Raw genomic sequence first — 21,819 nt, 5'->3', positions numbered from 1 at the left:
CCAGCGAGGCGGCCACAGGCGGCCACAGCGCCCCCGGGCGGCCCGGCGGGGCCCTGGGAGGGACGGGGCCCTGTGGGGGACGGGGCCTGCCGGGCGGGCTGCTGTAACCCCAACCCTGACGGGTGCATAAAGTGCAGCTTTTTTAGTTCGATGTTTACCACCTTTGTAGTTATCCATACTCACAATCATCCAGTAGTCATCCACTTGAGATCTGTTTCCATCTCCAATAAAAAATATGCGGAATTAGAGTACCTAATTAGTGTACCTTCTACACAAAATTCGGGAAGGTATTAGTACTGTGTTACAGTATAAAACAAACACGTAACTAAATTGGTTTTGCTAATTTAAAAAATTGCTTTTAATGGAAAATTAATTCTCCCCTATTAAGAGAAATGCCAAAAGGAGAGAGCCCAACACCCGAGCCAGCATCTCCTGCACTTTGCCTAGAACATCCTTTAACATAATTCATCCTAAAATAAAAAGTCTGTATGACATAAACAACCCTTCTTTTCCAATCGTCCGTGGTTAATTCCTTTTCAGAGAAAACTTTTAACACGTTTTAAATAAGATGAAGGATGTAATCCAAACTTTAAAATATTTATAGATGATATAAACACCTCCTGTCACCCTTCATTTTATAAAGCTAAAGAGGGAAAGAAGTCAACAAAATAGCACAGAGTTGTTTGTTTGTTAGTTTTTTTCCCCCACTTCTTAAAATTATGACTCGGAGGTGTTATGTGCATTAATCTTGAAATAAAAAATGAAAAAGGATCAGTGATGAGTTATTAGCAGGAGAAAACTAGCCAACTGCTAACATATAAACGTATATACTGATCCAAAGCCCACTGATACCAAACTTGAGATTTTAATGTTTAATGCTTCTGCACCCCATATATGCAAATAGTAAGGTCAAGAGAGAAACATTACACTGTAACTGTATTTATTTCTAAAAAGTCAAATACAACCTTACGTCTGTATCTATTTAAACAGAATTTTCAAACTATTTAACTGCACTACCATTTTCCATTCAAAACAATGACAAAGCATTTAAGCTTTCTGTTTTACGATGTTTTTGGTATCATATGCTTTATATATAAAAATATATATATATATATAAATCTAATGCCAAAAGCATGATACTGAGAGTCTCAAGATGAAAAATCTACTACTGAAAATGAATTCTAACATACAACTGTCAGGCGTGAGAGGAAAAAAATTATTCCCTTAGGAAATCGTAATTCCATGCTGTTCTGTACATAAGGAGGTTCCATCTAGCAAAAGATAGAATTCTATCAACATTTGCATAAAGACTATCAAAGCTTCCCTCCTTTCTTGCCCAGTGCCATTTAAAGAATTACACCTCTTGTAATGTAAAATAGTTTTATAAGTTCCCCCTTCTGAATTTGCAGTGGCTGTGCTAGGGGAAAAAAAACAAAGTGCAACACTTTGTTTTTCTTTTCTAACATTTTTCTTAAAGTAAATAATGTAAAAGCATTTTGATTTTGTGAAAGCAGGTGAAAAGACAGGTGGACTTTAACATATCCTGAATAACTAGAACTGGACAAGGAGAAGTATATTAAATACTGAAGCATTTCCTCAATTCAATTCCCCAAATGCAAATAAGGCAAAAAGTGTGTATGCAGGTTAAAAAATGAAGTTTATTGTGAAACACTTTGCTTTCAAGATAAGAAGTTGGATACAGGAGAACTACTCATTTGAATATACAGAATTAAATATTTGGACTGTTTATAGTTTAAATGTATTAATATGAAGACCATCAATATGGTTTTAACTCAAACAACTGATCATGTGCATGTGGTGAGAATAGATTATCTCTTGGAGTTTTTTTTTTTTTTTTTAATAATGTTTTATGAGTAACTATGAAGATTTCCTAGAAATTAAGCTTATTTAATATAGCACAGTACTGGCTTGTAACATAAACAACCATTTTATGCTAGGCCCCTAAAAAAAAAGTTTGTACTTTTCTTGGCTTCTTTTTTGGAATGTTTTAAAGCCAACTTTAAAGCACGTGGTGATAACAATAATCGTGCAACAATAATATTTACAAATACGAGTTCTGGTGCTCCCTAATTCCTTTCCCCATAATGTTTCTCACTAAGACCCCTGTTTGTACATTTTCAGCAGCATGTTTGAAATAGTTCCTTTGAAATAGTTCCTAAATACTTGAAAAATCTCAAGATTTCTCCAAATAAGTGCAACACTTTTTTTTTTTTTTTTTTTTTTTTTTTTAAATTAAAGAGCCCTGTCAGCTTTGTAATAAAAAAAGCAGCTTGGAAATAACAGTACTTGTCTGAGATAGGGAAATAATACTGCTCGTTTATGCAGAAGTTATTTTAAGCCTAGTCCACCACCCACCATTTTATAAATCCATAATAAATGAAGTAGTCCGATATTAAAACACAGAGACATAACTTTGTGTTGGTAGTACTCCAGTTGAGAAATCTATACATGCCTTGCAGTGTGAAGCCTACAAAGTAATGAAGTATGAAAAATAACAGAAGCACATGCTAGCTGAAAATTACATTTAAACTTGCTACTTTTGTTTTGTTGGAGATGTTCAAATGGCACAGAGCCCAAATATAGGAAGAGAGTAAGCCAGCGGTATATCAGATTAGTTCCAAGCCCAGAAAAAAGTGACAATTTATATAGTTCATATATATATAATACCATGCCTAACAAGAACTGTATTCAGGCATGACTGTATTAAAATGCTTTTTCGTGTTGCCTTCATTGCAAAACCACAAAAGCAGTTTACAGAATTATAGAACTAATTGTATCTGGCAAGTATCACTCATTCCTCCTTACACCTTTGACTTCTACAGGCAGAAAACCACAAATTACATTGGATGGACTGTGAGGAAAACAGTAAACATCTGTCTGATGAAGTATGAATTTCCCTTGAATATCATATCACAATTACAAAATTAAGCAGTTTTTTTTTTTTTTTTTTTTACAGTAAGACTTTGGCCTAAAGCTACAATATGGGGAGAAACAATCTTTCAGCTTCAATAGGAATAGGTTCTAAATCAGTAAATAATGTATTTATGAGCATAGTTTGGACATGTTGAGACATATTTATCATTAAAAGAATGAACACCATGAAAGTGAGATCAGATTTTTTTTTTTTTTATTGACAGCTTCTTGGCAGGTCCACACAACTTGAACTTTAGATTTGGGTCATAAAACATGCTCTGTCAAGAATTAGCATTAGTCTTTTCCTTTGGTGCAATTAACACACAGCTTAAATTGTTACCTCTTAACTCAATGACTAGGCAGCTACGCCAACTTTACCAAACTTGACATTCCTCTGAACGTCAGACCGGTGTTTGTACAGTGATGCTGTTTCTCCACAGAAAGGAATATGGTTAGCCCTGTAATCTGACTCACACATTTGTGCTTTTCAGGCACTGTTACTTTATATTCCTCACATATTAGAACACTTAGGTGAAGGAACTTACAAAGTAACATGAAAGTTCAAATCCAAACCTCCATGCTTTAGTGATTACAAAAACATGTAGTTGTCACAGGTTACAGTTAATACAATTCAAGGGGCTTAGAGTATCATTATCTTTTTTTTTTTTTAATATGACTGCTATACCATATAGCTACAGAAATATTTATGATATTCTTACAACAGAGGATAAAAGGCTCAAGTTCCAAGAACTGGTATCAAGTATGTCTTAACAAGCTTTGCCAGCCTACACCTACTTATTAAATGGAGAGTCTTATTTCAGAATCAGTTTATGGCACAACAAAGGAAGGAAAGGTAAAGCTGTGGATAATTTGCAAACAAGCAAAGAAATAATTCAGTGCTTTACAGACTCCTTTTCTGTTTTCAGTTTCATATAAATTTCAATCAAATCTACATTCTGAAAAATATAGCATTTCAAAATGGCATTTGCATACATGTAACATTTTAAAGCCATTACTTGGCTGTATTACTTTAATACATTACAAAGATTGATTACGTGCATGACAAGATTCCTTAAAAAGCAAAACTTTAAACCAACTTTAAAAAAGTACTGCTGTCTCATGTCAAAAGACACATCTTACACATACCAGTGGTTATGGTGACATTGTTGGAAATTTAGCATACAGAAAACAGAATTCTGCCCATTTATGTTTAATATTCTAACCTATCAAGAAACCATTGCTGTAAACAAAACTTTACTGAGAGGTAAGAGCCCTTTCATGTACAGTACTACTTGATGCTGAATGTAAATTTCCATCTAACTACCATTCAGTTCATACTAACTTTGCTACTATTGTGTAATGATGTAACATCAGAGTATTTTGATAAAGAATTTGGGGTTTATCTTCAAAAGATTATTCTTAAAATGCCTGTGCTAACTGTTAATGCATTAAGTGGTATACAGATTACATACTGTACCTACAACACTTCCATATAATTTATATGTAAACAGAATTTGTATTTCAAGCACCATTTAGGAAAACTAAACTTATCTGAATTGTTGCACTAAGTTGAAAGTCAAGTTTGGTCACCCTATTACACACTCACCCTGGGTATCAAAGCAGATGTGTTACAACCAATAGAATAAACTATCCCCCATCCTTTGCTCCCCAGTTTCTCAGCATCAGAAACAGCATGATAAAAAATTTTAAGGTGCATGAATAAAGGCCATTCCTGAAAAAGCTGCAACATTCTGACAGACACTCAAGAAATATTTTGGAAAGAACACCCACACAGACATAAATATTCATTCTTAAAAGAGCTACTTGCACAGGGGTCACTTCAGACTGCAGGAACGCACGTTGGATGTGTGGCACTAGTTTTATGGCACCCAAATCTTCCCCATCTCCCTTCTCCTAGACTCAGTTAACAGCTCTTTTATACTGAAAGGCCAGGAGAAAGGGTTGAGCTCAGAGAGGAAAAACTCCAGGAGAGGTAAAAGAGAAAACCTGTTTAACCCATTATGATATTTTTACAGCAAAAAGTGGCATAAACAGAAGGAGCAGAAGAAAAACTAAGCTAATTAAAAAAAGTAATGGCAATGTATCTGCCAAAAAGACAAAATGGCAAAGCAAAAAGCCTACTTTAAACATGGATCTGAAACATATAGTTGGAAGTGAAAGGAAAACCACAAAGTGTTAGAAGGTCACAAGTCACTGAACATTCAGTAGTAACATTATAATCTACAATACACTGGAGATTTTCTTTTGAATTGCCAAGCATGAATTTATGGATTCAGGTTTCTCCTGCAGAATGGGTCATTTCAAAAGTGGACAGCAGGACCAAAAAGTTGACAAGTTTATGACTCATTCTGAATGACAAGTTATCTAAGATAAACATATTTTTTTTTTCCCATCTCAAGTGTTTTCTTATAATTACTAATTTATGAACACAGTTTATTATCTATTTTAGTATTGGTACTGAAGGACATCAGCTGACATTTTTTTGTCCCCTTTTCTGTTCTCTAGATAACTCTTCAAAACAATTTAAATTTGCTTTTTAAATGCAAGTTACAACTGCTACACATCTACCCTCAGCCACAGGAGTAGTTTAAGTAATTTTAATGAGCTACTCTTGTGAACAGATACTCTGTAGCAGGAGTGCTACAGTTTCCTAAATTAGTGCAAACTTTTTGATATTTGCAGATTTCCTCTAAATTCTGAGCTCCAGCCTCTTTTCATTCCTGCTTCCAAAACTCTGAAATGAACCCTGCTTGTGCAACATCCACACAGTAAGATTATAATGGAGACTTAGTGTTTTGACAATAGAGGATGGGAAAATTGTGATGTCATTTTTTCTCTTCAGTATTCAAGTGGTTTCTAACAGATTCCAGAGACATGTTCATGGCTGCTTGAAGCATGTCTTCTTCACTCATATCACCTCCTAAAGAAAACAAATGCATATGAATTGTAAGAAATGCACACAGACAGGTCTCAAGTGCAGTTAAATGATTTTTTGTTCCTTCTGTTCATACCTACTGTTTCCACGCACCCTCTAGAAATTGTGGTGTTTTTTTTTATTATTTTTCTTTCTAAAAACTATTTTAATTAAAACTATAATTGAACATTTTACACTTAAGTTTCCATGCACAATAGTTAGAATCAAATCATGCACACAAATTTTGGATCACCAGTACTTAATAGCGACAAAGCTTACATACAGATCCCACCACAGATTACAGTTTCTTGAGTTATGTCCCAGCCAAACTAAGCAACAACAAGCAAAGCCAGAACTCATTGTCTGATAATTCACTCCGAAACAGGATATTGACATTCACAGCAGAATAGGCTTTTCAAATAAAGTGATCCTTTCCTTTACCACCAAAGAAGACTAACAGCTGCAATGCGTAGTCTGAACAGCTGCTGGGGTGAGAAAGCAGGCAGGCAGGCAAGGAAAATTAGGAAGCAGTGCATAACACAAAGGTGAAAAAAACCTTATAAAAATTTCAGAGTTGAAAATACATTTAAAAAACAATACCTGGGTCGGCTTCCAGATTGCTTGAGCTTATAGCTGGCTTATCTTCTATGTTCAGGGTCTGATCTTGCTGCGGCAGCTGTTGTTGCTGCCTGAAATAATTATAAATTTATAAGAAAAAGTTAATATCAGACTTGACAGTATGAATCCTGAATCCTACAGCTCATTGTAAGGAAGGCCAAGAATGAGAAGCAGAAGTAGTATAAGCTGCTGTTTGGTCGATAACACACCCATACTTAAAATCTCTTAAATTGTTTCCCCCTGTTAGCCTTCAGGCTTCTGTTCTCGCAACATTATATTCTAAAATGCACTTTCCCAGAATTTGTGCTTTATCCTCTCATGCAAAATCTAACTTCTCTTATCCGTAGCATTTCTCCCTGGTCTTAATTTCCTTCACCACCAGGAAACAGAGACAAGGAAAAGCTATAACAATACCACAAGAATGTATTAAGAACACAAAAGCAAAGCACCATCTAGATGACTTCTATGCGACACTCAGTAGAGACATCACTACCAGAAGTAGTCTTAGAGCAAGAATATTTTTCTTCAAGAAAATGACTACACAAGTTATATACAGGATTTCACATGGAAATACTGTAATGCATTTATTTGCTTCCCTTCTCAAGATTGATACTGCACTCCTAATAGTTGCTCTATTTACAGGTTTAATTTCTTTATAGGAACCATCTTGGAAGAGCAAAATTCTGGTATGCTATGAAAGCCTGTTAAGAGTCAAAAGTTAAGCTGGACCTCAGTCAGAAACCCACCCACAGCCCAAAAGCACTGAACAATAAGACATTTACTTCCCAAATGCAGTTTTAGTTTTCTATCAGCTACTTTACTTTTCAAAATATGCTTGTCTTCTCCTTCGCAGTTCTTCTGAAGAAAGGGAGTCTGTCTGACTGGTGTGTGGTGACTGAGGAACATTTGTTGATAACGAGTTCAAGCACTCACTTCGACGACAACCTAAAATCAGAACAAGACATATCCTATCAGGTACAGCAAAATGAAGTTTGCAAAAAGCATACCTTAAAAAAGAGTCCCCTCCCCCCAAAAAAAGAAAAACCACACACCCCACACTCCTCAAAGTGACTTGTTAGTGAAATAAGCTCCTAAGCTAATTTCACTGCCTTACTCTCTCCTTAGGACTGTTTTCCTTTCCTCCTACCACCCTTTGCCAATTTGTTCTTGCCTCCTAATGATCAATGCTAACATGAAAGTTGCAACTTTTCAAAAAGTAGGAAGCAAGATGGTAAGAAAGCCTGGATTATCCTTCCAGGCCTCAAAGCCAGTCTATTCAGAGAGCCTGAAGCATATCGAAAGAGTGGCGGAAGGTGATTCCAGTAGCTGCTAAAGCATAAGCAACATGAATGCTAAGCCAAATTTAAATGAGCACTGCACCTTGCATGCTGAGTTGAATGGCTCTACGAAGATCAGCTTCTTCATCTTCCATATCAATTTCCTGCCTACTTAGAGCCAGGGCTCTTTGAAAATTCTCCTCATCTTCGTCTAACATGCTTGTTCCATCAAAAGGATGGTTAACTTCTATTGCTTGGTCCACATCGCTTCTGGGTAGCCTGTCAAGTCAATACATTTAAGGCATTCAGATAGTAATCATACTTTGATATTTAAAGTAAATATTTTGTGCTGATTTAGCTACTTATTTTTAAACTTTGGCAAAAAAATCTATTGTGCTAATATATTATACAAATATTTTCTCAGTTCTATACAAAACATGAAAAAATTGCAATCATAGCCTTCAGCTGTAAAATGAAAATACTGAAACCCTGAACCTATGTGCATATGTTGATGAGAATCTGCTTAATAGGAAAAAGTTCAAAAGTAGTAGTGCTATAAAAGCCAGTAATATTTTTATTTGAACCCACTGCTAGTAAGATAGCTACACCAGCAGATAATAGTGCATGTGGTCTCTTCCTAAGGAATCTTTAATGACTATCCTCTGTAGGCTATACATACTTTTCACATAACTGCCAAGTAGTTTACTGTTTTTATTCCATCAATTCACAACACTATAGTTTACCCCTATGAAGTGGAAGAAATAATAATGAACTCATTCCTTTGAAGACAGCCTTATCCTTTTTTTTGGAAATCAGTATGCAATTTATTCACAACGAAAATGGGATAGAATGATTTTAAGTAGTACATAACGTGCTCTTGAAGTTTTACATTAGCAGTATTTATCACAACAGAGTAGCACACCACAACATTTACAGGTAAATTATTCCTGACGGGAATGTTGTATTATTATTTATATGATGTGGAATGTATTTATGGGAATATTGTCCTTTTCTACTAATGATAAAATACAATCTTAATTGCAGATCAATTACCAATAACGATAGTTTGGTAAGGTTGGCTAACCTATTCTACTATAGTGAGAAAAATCATAATCATCACAGAAACGTATGAACTGGAAGGGACCTTAAAGATCATCTAGTTCCAACCCCCTGCCATGGACAGGGACATCTTCCACTAGGTCAGGTTGCTCAAATCCCCATCCAACCTGGCTTTGGACATCCAAGGACCAGTCACATACAACTTCTATGGGTAATCTGCTCTTATCTATTCGTATCACCTGCAGAAGCATTTTGGTTTTAGCCTCCTTTTACATGAGAGAGTTCATGACAATCACTGCTAACTTCTAGAAGACTTCTAGACTGTGCAACAAAGGAAAAAAAAAAGAGAAAAATTATGGTATTTATTGCACACTTAAAAATGCACTGTTAGTTACTCCACTAATTTGGTTTCATAGTGTGCAATAGCAGAAAACATTGAACTAAAGGTACTTCTAATTACATCTTAAGAGGGTTGTCTCCATGTAGACATTTATCATAGAAACAAATCACACTGCACAGTATTAAAATGAAATCTGTTTACTTTACCTCTGTTCTCTTGACTGTGCTGTCTCTTCCCCAATTAGTTTTGGTCTCTGCACCTGCTGTACCCGAATCATCTGCAAGAGCTGATCAGCCTCACAGTCTGGCAGGTCACCTTTTACTACAAATATGGAATAACCTGAAAAAAAATAAATTGTAAGTCTACAGCATTAAGGTGTACAAGTAAGTACTCTAAAATGCACATTTATACGGAATACAATGTGCAATTTATTAAAATGTAAGGCTCTACCTTTCATTATAAGGACTTGGGTTATTTCACTATTTCAGTAACAAAAGTAAGCGTAGTTAACTGAATTCATTAATTTCTAATAAATAACGATTATTACCTACTTTTAATTAATGAAATTTAACATCTGCAAGTTACTATTACCTTCTTGTTGTAATTGAGCCAAGAAAAGTGCAAGATATGTATCTGATATTAGTTCTGGACCCATCAAGAGAGAGTTCAAGTTAAACCACTGTAATTAAGAAAAAAAGGTTTGAGAGAACAAATTAGTATAAAGATTACTCTGTAATCCATTTCTGTACAATGTGGTCATTTTCTATGACGGAATATCCAACTCAGTCTAGTAAAATAAATGATCAAATTAAAAAATCTTTTGAAGCACAATACCTATACTGCTAAAAGTCTCCCTTCAAATACTCTTCATCTAACAGGAGATCTGTAGCATGGAAATTATTGCATGTTCTCTCCCATTACTCAACACTGGTACCAGGGAACACATCAAAACAAAAATCTAAATATAACAGTAGAGGAATCATAAATCAGACAAATCTAAAATACTCCATAATCCTCGTTTTAAAACTGTTAAGAGATTAATGAAGGAAGAAATTTTTCATAAATTAATACTCTATCTTAATGCATTAGTAGGTACAGGAAGCAAACTGAACTCTTTCCGTTACATTAACTAAACATGATGTCTTTGAAAACTATGGTTTACACCTGGATAATTTTTAAATTTAAAACTTAAGTGAACTCTATAATACATGAATAATATAGCAATATTACAATAGCGGACACCAAAAATATACACAGGTGTTTCCAGTCCCCTGCAGACAATTAGTTGGTAATAACACTTCCACTAGGGACAAATATATTCAATAGGTATGGTAAAATATTCTATCTTTAAAATCCCATATATATATTACTATCAATTTGAAGAACTTTTTTATACCACACCCATTCAATATTATTCAATTTGAACCAGAGAGCACCATTTCAGACAGCAGAAGAATTCTATCTCCATTCTCAAAAAAAAGACATTTGTCTACCTAAACTTCTATATATGCGCTCATACATTTGCAGTCAGGCCCATACTGTAAGTCACCTCTGTTTCAGGTTGAGTATCTACCCTTCTGTCATCGAATCACTTGACTTCTCAGTTAAAAAGCCCCCTTCCCACTGGAGAAAGGTAAAAAAACACATCACCAGTGTAGGAGTGGGGAAAGAATTGAAAGGTTACGTAAACATATATGACAGATTACTGACAAACTCTTAACAGAGTATGGAGGAGAATGGTCTAGTGAACTAATTTTGCTTTTACTATAACAGAAAAGAAGTAGGTCAAAGCCCTAAGTCTATCTTTTCTGTCTCTCCTTTCTCATCACTCTAGATAACAGAACCTAGTGTAGCTCATTGCTTTGTGTAGCTACAAGCCGCACGTACAAGCAAAATACATCCCTCCTCCAACTCAAGAACTTTTAAGCTAGAATGGCATCAAAAATGTTCCAGCTGATGTGGTTGTATTTATACTAGGGAACATTCCCATAGCTTTGAGGGACCACTCAGCCTTTTCAATTTCAAATACACAAGAAACGCCTTTAAACAATATTAGCTATACTTTACAACTAAACCAGAACAGTAGTTTGCTTACTCACAGGAATAATTGCATTTCTGTTAAACTGGATGACAACATATGTAGCCAGCACTTAGAAAACCGAATTGGTAAAGTGACTCCCACCCACTATGTTAGAATTTAAGAGCTTACTTCACAAACAGCTTATGACAAAAACAAAAACAACAAAACCCACCATACCAAACCTACTTATCTATGTTGTGCAGAAGCTTATCCAAAACATTAACTGGCTACTTGAAGAATGACTGTACTGGTGTTACAAGAGACCTGCACATGACTTGAGTTATGATGTATGTACCATGCAGGAGTCTGGCCACCCCTTGCCTTTAATAGTTATTTCCTGCTTATCATACAACTGCTTCAGATTGTTTTTGAAAACAGTGAAAAGCTATGATTCTATTTTCCCCAACCTTATCCTTTGGATACCCTTAAATACTAAGGATTATAAATATTCATTAATACAGCGGAACTTTGAACTTTTACTTCCATCTATTGTCCATTTAAACACACGGGCTACTGGCAACTCATTTTTACAATGTCAATAATGCAGTCCATTAAATAAACTTGCATTTTACAGGAATCCTAATCTTTATCTAAGACTTCCCCCTCTTCCATACAAACATTTTTCTGCTATTCTTCATGCAGAAGAGCAAGAAAAGAACTTGAGAGGTCACACAGACTCTGCCTTAGCAGCAACTTCCTATAGGACAGGTTCACTGGGGAATAAATCCTAGGATCTTTCCCCAGGCTAACATTCATGAAAAGCTGCCTGGCATATTTGTGATATAACAAACAATTACTAAAATCATTTTTTTATTACTACTATTAAAGCAAACTGCAGCAAAAACCTGCAAAAGGCCAACACATGGTCTATTTGCAACCGTTTTTTCCACCCCCGCTCTGAAGTCAATTTTTAAATAAAAAAAAGACAGTGTCACCTGTTTTCCTAACTTTCGAACTGTAAACCAGTGTTCCTTATAATTACAAATAAATGATTTTTCATTTCTGTAAAAAGAAAAACAAAAGGTATAGATAAAATTAAATAATATCGGAGTGCATATTAATGTTTAAGTTTTTTGCTACCAGTAATTTAAACTTGCATAACAAAATTTCAGTAATACAACTGCTGACGTTACAGAATACTCATACTGCTTTTGTAACTTACAGTACTTAGAAAGTTGTCCTTTTTATCGCATCCATATTACTGAAATCTCATACCTGTGATGCCACAGATACTAAGATGTCATAAAGGCACACAGGTGAGGTGCTCATACACACCACCAAAAGAAAAAAAATATAAAAGGCAGAGAGTATAAAAAAATAAACATCAGGATGCAACAGACCTTGAAACAGTGACTTTAAAGACACAGAACTAAATCACTGATTGTCAGTGTTTTTCCATAAAATGAAAGCAGGGTGCTAAAAACAATAATAAAAGAGTCTTACATAGGATCGATCCCAAGCCTCTGATACTCTGGGCTGTTGAAGAGGATTAGTTCTAAACCCCAAACTTTCAAGGCATTGCTTATGACCTGTCAAAAAACAACACTTCTTAATGAGTTAAACCAATCAAATCTAATTTAAGCAACTGCAAACATTTTAGCCACTATCAACACTTGTATTTTTCCTCAAAGTTTTGATTTCAAAACATTGCTGGGAAAACTAGGAATCTCATTATTCAAAATGCAACTGCCACGAATTTACATGCTAATATAACACGCCTACCATAGAGGGAGTAACAAAGCTATGATTTAACTAAGACATGTTAATAAACTTACTCCCCCAGTCAAAGCTGTAATTTCAACTCCCACAAACACTAATATCATCATCTCTCTGCTCTCAATGGACTGCTCTGCCCTCCCTCTCTGCTCAGTGCAACGTCATCTTTCTCCACAGTAATAATTTGAAATTTGCGTCCCTGGAAGGTCTCAGCACCAACTCAGGCTCATTACCACAGGTTACTGCTAGTGTTTTTAGGTTGACTATCCCAATTCATTTTAAAGAGCTGTCTATCAAAGCTTTCTGATCAATCTGAAGACTTTAAACTTTGTTTTTACTATATGGGAAATGAACAGAAATATAACAAAATCCAGGGCATTGGTATAGCTTATAAGCTTTTCCCATATCTTAAGACATCAAAATTGGTATTTCCTCAATACTTTAGATTATTTCAAAATCATTTTGAAAGGTAATCAGCAGATTTGAAAATAAAAATTAACTGAACTCTTTTACAAGAGCTCTTTAAGGCTACTTGTGATTATGTTGTAAGAAATTTTAAATCAACAATTCATCTTCCTTTCAGTCAGCCAGTTACATAGCAAGTGAGCAAAGCAATGAGAGGATAAAAAAGGTAGAATATATGGGAGCGTTTTTTCCAGCATCAGTACTGCAGCAACACAATCAAGAATACAAGAAATGCTAAACTGTTCATCATTTTTCACAGAGTAGAAATACAGTCCTGCCCTACATCAGGCAATAAGACAGAGGCTCTGCTCTCAGGGGATTCTGGAACACTGACAAGCACCTCTCAAAACTATTGAGACAGCCAAAGGTGCAAAGCTTAGCTAACAGCTTAATTCCAGAAACAAGCCCCAGTTCAGTGTTCAACACCTTTTTTGGTGTTCTGGTTTAAGTATTTCCTATTACTTACTTGTCCATTACACTCCTTAAAACAAAACATAAAACTTCATTTCTACTGTGGCTGTAGAGCGCTGTAAAAATAGAAATGGAGGTACTTCAGCTTCTTCCAATCTGCAGATCACTGCGATAACCCTGTAACCACTGCCATGTGCAAAATCACATATATTGCATAAAGAAAAAAAATCATACAGTATAGAACAACACTTACTTGAATTGAGAAGAATCCACTATCATCCATATTTACAGAAGGCTGCTGCTCAGCGTGAGATTGGGAGGGAGAAAAGAGAAATGAGAAATGTAGTGTAAGAATAAAAAGGTCAGAAAGAATTCAACTTCAAGAATAAATAACTTCAAATACGTAAACTAATTATTTCCTACTCCGTGAGACTGATTACAATACCCAAATATACTTATTAATTAAAACCTCAAACATTTAAATTAGAAATGCTTAGTGCTTAAAGGACAGACAGGCATGGAAAATTGTTCCCATCCCTGCCACTAGTTTACAAAAACATAAGGCAAAATTCTTGTCCTTGCCATGCCTGACCTTCCTACCTATAAGATGATGATAATATAGCTCCCCCTCCCCCCCCACTTTTTTTTAAAGGATTACTGTGAAGCTATACTAGTAACATTTAAAAATGACAAGTCTGAAGTACTTGAATGGAAATATCTATAAACTTAAGAAACATTAGCAAAAGAAACGAACCTTCTATAACCACAAAAAATAGCAAGCCTGTGCTACACAATATTAGATGTCTGGCAAATGTCAAACCTCAAATTACAAAAATTTTACCTGTAAAAATGTTCGATATTCTTCACTAGACACTCCTCCCTCTGCCATTCTCATTCTCTCTTCCTCATCCAACTGCTGCGCAATGGAAGATAACTCAACAGGGCTAAAATACTCTCCTTGTAGCAAATTATTCAGGCAGTGCTGAGCACACAATGAGCCTTCTTGCTAACATTGGAAAAGAAAGAAACACCAAAGCAATGACAAAAACATGTTAATGTTTGCTCTGAAAAAAAAAAAACATTCAATTTAATTCTGGCAAACTTTTCCTCCACTCCTCCCCCCCCCAAAAAATGTTTTCTTAAGATGTATTATAGTGCACCCTGTAGAATACAACCCCAATCCTCACCCCACATGTATATGACAGGGTAAACCCACTACGGTATTTACTTCAAATTTATTTTCTTCTGGGAAAAGTGTTTTGGAAAACACTATAAAATTGCCTACGGCCTGACCAAATCACACAAGTACTTTTCAACCAGCAGGATAATGGATTCGGCCCTGTTCTAAACCATCACCATATGAAAAGAGGAAGCTTTTTTGTTCCTCCTCTCTAATTCCCAGTAACAAATATTCTCAGCAACAGAAACTCTTGCTCTTTGTTAAACTTTCCTGTGCACCAGGTGCAGCTATCAGCAATCTGCTCTCCACATGTGGTTAAAGAAACTCAGACCATTAAGACTTCAAAGAGATTAAGAAGTATACATCTACAGAATTTGTTTCCTTCCTTTCAGGTTACTCATTCAGTTCAGGTTGCAACCAACTCGTTTATTGCTCTGAAAGTGATAAGGTGCTGGAAGGGTAGGAAATCTCATTTTCCACATGAAATTTACGAAGAGGAACTAGGTAAGTGAAGCTAGTACATACCTATTGGCTGTAAAATCTTGCTGATAATGATGAGTCAGCAAGAGAAAAAAATGAATTTAGCACATTCAACACTGAAAATATTTTTTGGATAAACTATTCAAACACAAAACACTTTAGATACTTTGTTACATATCCAGCATACTGGAGATTGCAGAAATACAGAATTTTTAGACTGTCAACCCAAGTTAAAAATAAATAAGTTATCAATGGTCATCATTTTGTTGCACAGATTAAAACCAGATCTGAATGACTGCATGTTAGGCTCTACCGTTTCATACGTGCAGATAAAATACTGTTTTTTTAAGAGAGAAATTATGGTTTCCCATCAAAAGCAATCTTTCTCTAAGAAATAAACTGTGAGAGCAAGACAAGATTAACATCAGTTTTAAAATGCATCTTTGTTTTAATCAATGCTCAGTTATATTTCTATTAAAAATGTGCATTAAAACAAACAAAAGAAAAACTCACAGAATGAAAACCAGCTGCCCTCCCCGCCCTGCCAAACCCAGAAACTAAGACAAGGGCCTGCCTTGGAGGAATACTCTTTAGACAGCCACGAAAGCAACATACAAGTCACACGCATGAATCTCTCATGGTCTCCCTTACAGCAGGAACCTCAGAAATTCCCTTTATTCCCGATTACAAAACCATCACTCAATCGATCAGTGAGTTAAAGCTGGAGCAGCTGTACAGCCACGGTACAATGCAATTTAGAAGCGTCATCCTCTGCAGCTCCTACAGCTCATCTTCTCCCCATAAGTAATACGTGTAATTCAAGACACAGAAGTTCCGGTCCTATTTGAACCACATCCCTGCTGCTGGCCATGTGATACAACTAAAGCAGGGGAACCTGCTCAAGAATCACGGGCTTCTTCACCAGAGCTGTACAAAATCATTAGAAACAAATCAGTAATCGGATACCTTTGAAACTGAGTTTTATTGCAGGCTTAAAACACAACATCACTGAAAGGGCCTTTCTGTACTTGTACAGAAGAAGTTCTACCTTAAAACTAAAACAATTTCTGTAAATACAACCTGGATGAACTATAAGTGCAGAAGAGAAAACTAATCTTAGAGTTTGTAAGAGATGTTACTTTCATTATTTTTGCACAGAGCATTCTGTATCCTTCCACAAACTGAAATCCTCCTGTTGAAACCTACCCTGATACAAACTGCTGTGCTGCTTTCAGTGTTTTCAATCATTTGAATGCCATCAAAGAAAGGGCCAACTTTTACACTGAGGACTCCTTAAATCCGGACTAATCCTACATTTTTGCGAATATAACTTCCCTGTTACAAGTGCCACATTGCTTAGGTCTTTGTTTAGTTGAAAGTGTATCAATTTCCTTTATAAACACCATATTTGCTCATCCTTATTTTTAAATTGAAATATCTTTAGTGTGCAAATTCAAGTGGTGTGTGTGTATACATTCAGCATTTTAAGTGTTTTGACAGGACATGAAATTGTGTGCTTGATGGGAAAAAAAAATATCCCCTAAGAAACAAGGCAAAGGTTCAGGTGAGGCTTCCCTATAACAACAACAAATACACGTATTTGGTAGTCTAATTTAAAACAGGCACACGGGCACTTTAGGAACTGCATAACCAACTTACTAATAACCACTTACATTCCACATTCACGTGAGACAAAAACACCTAGAAAACCCACAACCAAACCCAGCAGCAGCTATAAATGACATCTGGTTTATAACTTGGAACCTAGCATGCTCCATCACTTCGATATCAGCAGGTTTTAATTCCAAAACTACAAAGAAATTTTACTTGCAAGAACTTGAAGTTTCAGTTCCCATTTCCTCATGCAGCAGGCGAGACAAGACAAAAGGAAGGTGTGCTTGTTTTTCAACTCGTTGTCAAACCTCGACTGGGACTCAAGGTCACTGTAGCACAGGGTGTACCAGCTGAAATCCAACACTTAGCCCCTGAACAGCAGCTGTTTAACATGACAGTGCCTGGCACATTTTGCTACCCAAACCCAGCCTGGAAGAACACTCCAGGTTCTACTGATTTCAGGAAAGAAATTTTAGAAGTTGTGAAGCTGGCTGACTTTATTTGTTAAGTAAGCCAACAAGTATCCATGAGAACAGCATACAGAGACTAGTGTTTCCCTTAAGACAATGGAAGTGTGAGCAAAGTACGTGAAAAACAGCTAAGTTTCACACTGAGGCACAGACAGCTGGCATTTGGGAACTCTGCTACTTCACAGTAGCTTCCAGAAGCGTGTCCTCCAAAACAGGAAGCTGCCTGGCACCCAGGAGCCCAGCAGTAGGATTTCCTTACCAGCGCTCCATTTCCTCGCTCGTTACACAACCCAAACCGAGGCAGGTTCAGCCCAGAAGCAACCAAGCAACCCCAAACCGTCCTGCTGGTCTACACTGGAGCCTCTCTTCAAGGCACAGCGGCGTGCACCTGAACGCACCCCAGGCCTGCTCCTGAAGCCCCCGGGATGTGCAGGGGGGCGAGGAGCTGCTGAGGCCCGGCCCTGGCGGCGGCTCCCTTCCCCACGGGGCACCACGGAGGAGGAGGAGGAGGAGAAGCCGCAGCTCCGCGCTGCCCTGCCCCTGCCGGGGGGACACCCTCAGCCCGCCCCGGGACTATGGGGGGGACCCGGAGGCAGCGCGGTGAGGCGAGGCCCGACCGCCGCCCCCACCCCGGCTCCTCAGGGAGGGCGCCCCCGGCCCGGCCGGCTGCCCCCCGCCATCGGAGCCCCCCCGGTTGCCCGCTCACCCGCTCGTGGAAGATCGCCTCCATGTTTACTGCCAACGGCCGCCGCCTCCCGTGCCCCCCGCAGCCAACCAAAGCTCGCCTCGCCGGGCGCCGCGCGGGCCCCCTGCCGGCCGGGAGGGGGGCGTGCGCTGATTAACGCCTGGTTAATTAACGCCTGGCTAATTAACGCCGGGCTCCCGGCCGAGGGACGCCCTCGGCTCTTCCTGCTCAGTCAGGCCTGAGTGCTGCGCGGGGCGCGGGTTGGAAGCAGCGCAGCGGGGGCAGCTCCCTCGGCGCTCCGCCCAGCCTGCCTGGGCGGCCACGGGGAAGGAAAGTCCTGCACGTTCAAAAAAAAAAAACAACACCTCCAAAACACAACAAAAACAGCTGTAAAACAACAAAGAAAAACCCCTACCAACCACCTTTTGGGCCTTTGATAAGTATCCCCTTGAAATACACCTCATAAATCAGCTATAAACTTCCACACCGCACAGAGTAATAACAACGTAACTGATTTTTGCATAGTTTTTTTCTTTATTACATCCTCTTTTTCTAGAGTATGACTTACAGGGACAAAAGTTTCTCAACAGTTATGGACTTCCTGGACGCAAATTAGTCATATAATTAAATCATCTTCCAAAAAGTATGTTTGGAAATTAAATTGGCAGTGATGGACTGCAGGTGTTCTTTTCTGTAGCTTCATGTAGTCTTAAGATGAAAACCGTAATTGTATTCTTTCAATGCTCCAGACAAGATAATTAATCAAGTGAAAATATTCCTCATTTCATCAACAGTCTTTATTTCCATGTTGTTTCTTCACCAGGCTTCAACTCTCTGTGGGAAGAAAAACAGAAAAGAGACTAAAATTAGGATGATTTTTGTAGAAAAATTACTAAAATATATAAATTATTCTAGAATACCTTGATTTTGAAAGTTATCTTAAATTTTTAGAGGTTTTTGTAATATGCAGAAATAACAGCTAAATGTCACAAGCAACTGCAGAGTGCTCATGTAACAGTGGCAAGAATTATATCATCTTACTTTTTTACTCAGAACTAATCTAGGTGACAGCAGAGCTTAAAAAAAAAAATCCACCTGCAAACTGATAACATTCCTATGATGAGTCCATGCTATGCAGCATGACTTTTATTTCTGTTAATTGCTTAACCCCATGGTGTAATGTAAAATTAGAACTGATACAGATGATGCACTGCATTAAGTTATCTAAATTCTCCCTGAGAAATTTGCCAGCAAGCTCAAACTGTTTACTATATATAATCGTACCCTGAAGTGAAGATACAGCAATTGCCAACATAAACATTTGTGTTAATTTAAAAAATCATTACTTTTAATAACAAATTTACACAAGCTTTGAGTTAATAAGCGCTGTGATAATTTTAAATTTAAGACAGAAGCTTGCTATTATCCACTGAAAATTAAAATTCAATGACTCTTTCCCACTGAGGTTTCAGAGACAAAACAATGGTTTCTATATTTCATGACTAAGAACTGGCCAGCAGCTAACAATTAACAAGCTTTGGACAGGCAAAGATTTTTGTACTAAAGTGAATATACCTTATTTTTCCAAATTACTTGATTTCAAATCAATAATTAGTTAACTAAAAACTAATTAGGAGCTGAAAAAGATTATTTTCCATTTTAAATTGACAAACAACATTAAGATGCAAGATACTTATTCTTCCACCTCTAGAATCTTCAAGGACTTGGGGTTGGGGACTAGGTAAATTCATACCTATTAAAAATACTTCCCTAACTTGTTAGTTCTTCATGCACTTTGTAACTCTGCTTCCCCCAGTTAACAAAATAATGCTAAATGCATGCTACATACACAGTCCCACACATTTTCTCCTGGCCTATAAATCCCCCCCCCCCAAAAAAAAACCCTATTAGATATTTTCCTTGGAAGTATACTTTACAGTAAAGTTTGAAGTGGTATTTTTACTACAATCCTTCGAGATTTCTTCTTATTAGCGGTATTTCAAAGTTATGTTTGTTTGTAAGAACAGTGCTCGCCACTAACAATACTATACTAAGATTTAGTTAATGGCATGCCATGATAACTACGCTGTGAAGTATGGTTAAGTTTTATTATTTTAAGATGACTTTTTCCTATTCTTATTCATCTGTATGTGTTTACTTTTTATTTTGATCTCATGTACTGCATCCTTCAACTAAGTTTATTTAGATGCAAATCAGTCTTAATATTCACAAATGTTTGCTTTTACCTTGCTTCCACAAATAAAATTTATTCATATCAACACTTATAATTGACTGGTGCAATTGATTATTTTAAATCAGTTATATTGGCTAAATGATCAAAAAGATAGAATTACACATACTTTCTTTTCACAATTCAGAGCACTAAGATGGGTCCTAATGCTGGGATATTCAGAGGGCATCAGTGACCTACCTAAAACCCATCAGAAATGCTTGCTGAAACTTTTATCCCCCCTCCGATATTTTGGTAGTATCACCGATTTTTTTTTTCATATTTAAGACTCTTAATAACAGAGAAGTACTTTAACTCAACTTGGCAAAATAACTGAATGTACATATTTAAAAGTCATAATTAAAGCAGACCTTCTATACAGTAAGCTCTTGTTTCGGAAGGTTGACAGTTTTTCATCGTTCATTCTGTCCAGATAGCATCCAACCACGAATCCTAAAGGAACCAGGATGTGAACCCAGTGATCACGCACAACTTGGGCAAAATTCACCATGGCTGCTAGAAAGGAAAGTATAACAGGTTAAGAGCTGCTAATACATCTGGAAATGGAGGCTGTGGCGTCCCTGGAATATTTATTTACACTTACTAGGATCCTACCATAGGATAATTGATATGTGGGCCACTAACAGGTATGTGGGCCACCGAACACCTCCTATGGGATACATGTGGTACTCAGATACATACAGAATTTTCTTAGAAATAATTCTAACCAGCTCTTCGCCCTGGGAAATAGGATTTTATCCTAAAATGGGAAGGGAATCTCTCTTCTCGGATATTACCGGTGAATCAGTCACAGTTAACAGATCAATTTATTCATTAAAACCTTACCATACGGAAGTTTGCAGCTCTGCAGACCATTAGGAGCGCACTGTCACACCGAATCCCAGAGACGCGCGCTCTATTACCATTAACCAGCCGTATGGGACCTGACAGCTGGAGAAAACGGCTCGTTTGTAGAAACCCATTAGGCGAATTTCGCCGGCCTCCCCAAACCACAACCTCCCAGCTTCAATGGAGATTTTACGAGACACCGAAGAAGTTTATGACCCGTTCCCGGCCCCGGGGAGAGAAAAGGGGAGGGAAGAGGGGACAAGACACAACGACCCCCCCCCCCCCCTCACAGCCCGCCCGCCATTACCGCTCCTCACCGCCGCCGGGCCCCGCGCAGCGGCCGCACCAAGGGCAACGGGCGGCGCGAGCAGGCCGGGAGAGCCCACCGGCAGCACAGGGAGCGGGGGGAGCCTCCTCCCCCCCCATCATCTCTCCGGCCGTGGTGCCGCCCGTTCTCCTTCCACCTTCCCTCCTCC

The 21,819-nt window shown here is 37.5% G+C and overlaps 2 protein-coding genes across 6 annotated transcripts; both read right to left on the bottom strand.

Moving 5' to 3' along the window:
* Positions 1-3,126: 3,126 nt before the first annotated feature.
* On the bottom strand, positions 3,127-18,552 carry ATXN3 (ataxin 3). Of its 3 annotated transcripts, none has more exons than XM_068682917.1 (11): positions 18,286-18,550; positions 14,677-14,841; positions 14,089-14,133; positions 12,687-12,772; positions 12,179-12,245; positions 9,755-9,842; positions 9,370-9,502; positions 7,868-8,043; positions 7,309-7,432; positions 6,470-6,558; positions 3,127-5,875 (listed from the first exon to the last, which is right to left on the bottom strand). In XM_068682917.1, the coding sequence occupies exons 1-11, from the start codon at positions 18,307-18,309 to the stop codon at positions 5,781-5,783; spliced, it is 1,092 nt and encodes a 363-aa protein (XP_068539018.1). In that variant the 5' UTR covers positions 18,310-18,550; the 3' UTR covers positions 3,127-5,780. The 3 variants fall into 3 exon arrangements, with proteins under 3 accessions (XP_068539018.1, XP_068539019.1, XP_068539021.1); XM_068682918.1 differs by lacking the exon at positions 18,286-18,550 and adding an exon at positions 17,839-18,205; XM_068682920.1 differs by lacking the exon at positions 3,127-5,875 and having other exon boundaries at positions 6,477-6,558; positions 7,270-7,432; positions 18,286-18,552.
* Positions 18,553-18,775: 223 nt separating this feature from the next.
* NDUFB1 (NADH:ubiquinone oxidoreductase subunit B1) lies at positions 18,776-21,806 on the bottom strand. 3 transcript variants are annotated; one of them, XM_068682921.1, is made up of 3 exons: positions 21,651-21,806; positions 20,866-21,010; positions 18,776-19,098 (listed from the first exon to the last, which is right to left on the bottom strand). In XM_068682921.1, the coding sequence occupies exons 2-3, from the start codon at positions 21,003-21,005 to the stop codon at positions 19,062-19,064; spliced, it is 177 nt and encodes a 58-aa protein (XP_068539022.1). In that variant the 5' UTR covers positions 21,006-21,010; positions 21,651-21,806; the 3' UTR covers positions 18,776-19,061. The 3 variants fall into 3 exon arrangements, with proteins under 3 accessions (XP_068539022.1, XP_068539023.1, XP_068539024.1); XM_068682922.1 differs by having other exon boundaries at positions 20,866-21,007; positions 21,651-21,781; XM_068682923.1 differs by lacking the exon at positions 21,651-21,806 and adding an exon at positions 21,418-21,580.
* Positions 21,807-21,819: the final 13 nt, after the last annotated feature.

Source organism: Anas acuta, chromosome 5, assembly GCF_963932015.1.
Source record: "Anas acuta chromosome 5, bAnaAcu1.1, whole genome shotgun sequence".
NCBI classification, from domain to species: Eukaryota; Metazoa; Chordata; class Aves; order Anseriformes; family Anatidae; genus Anas; species Anas acuta.
Note: the sequence above shows the minus strand (reverse complement) of the source record. Positions and strands in the feature narration are given on the sequence as shown.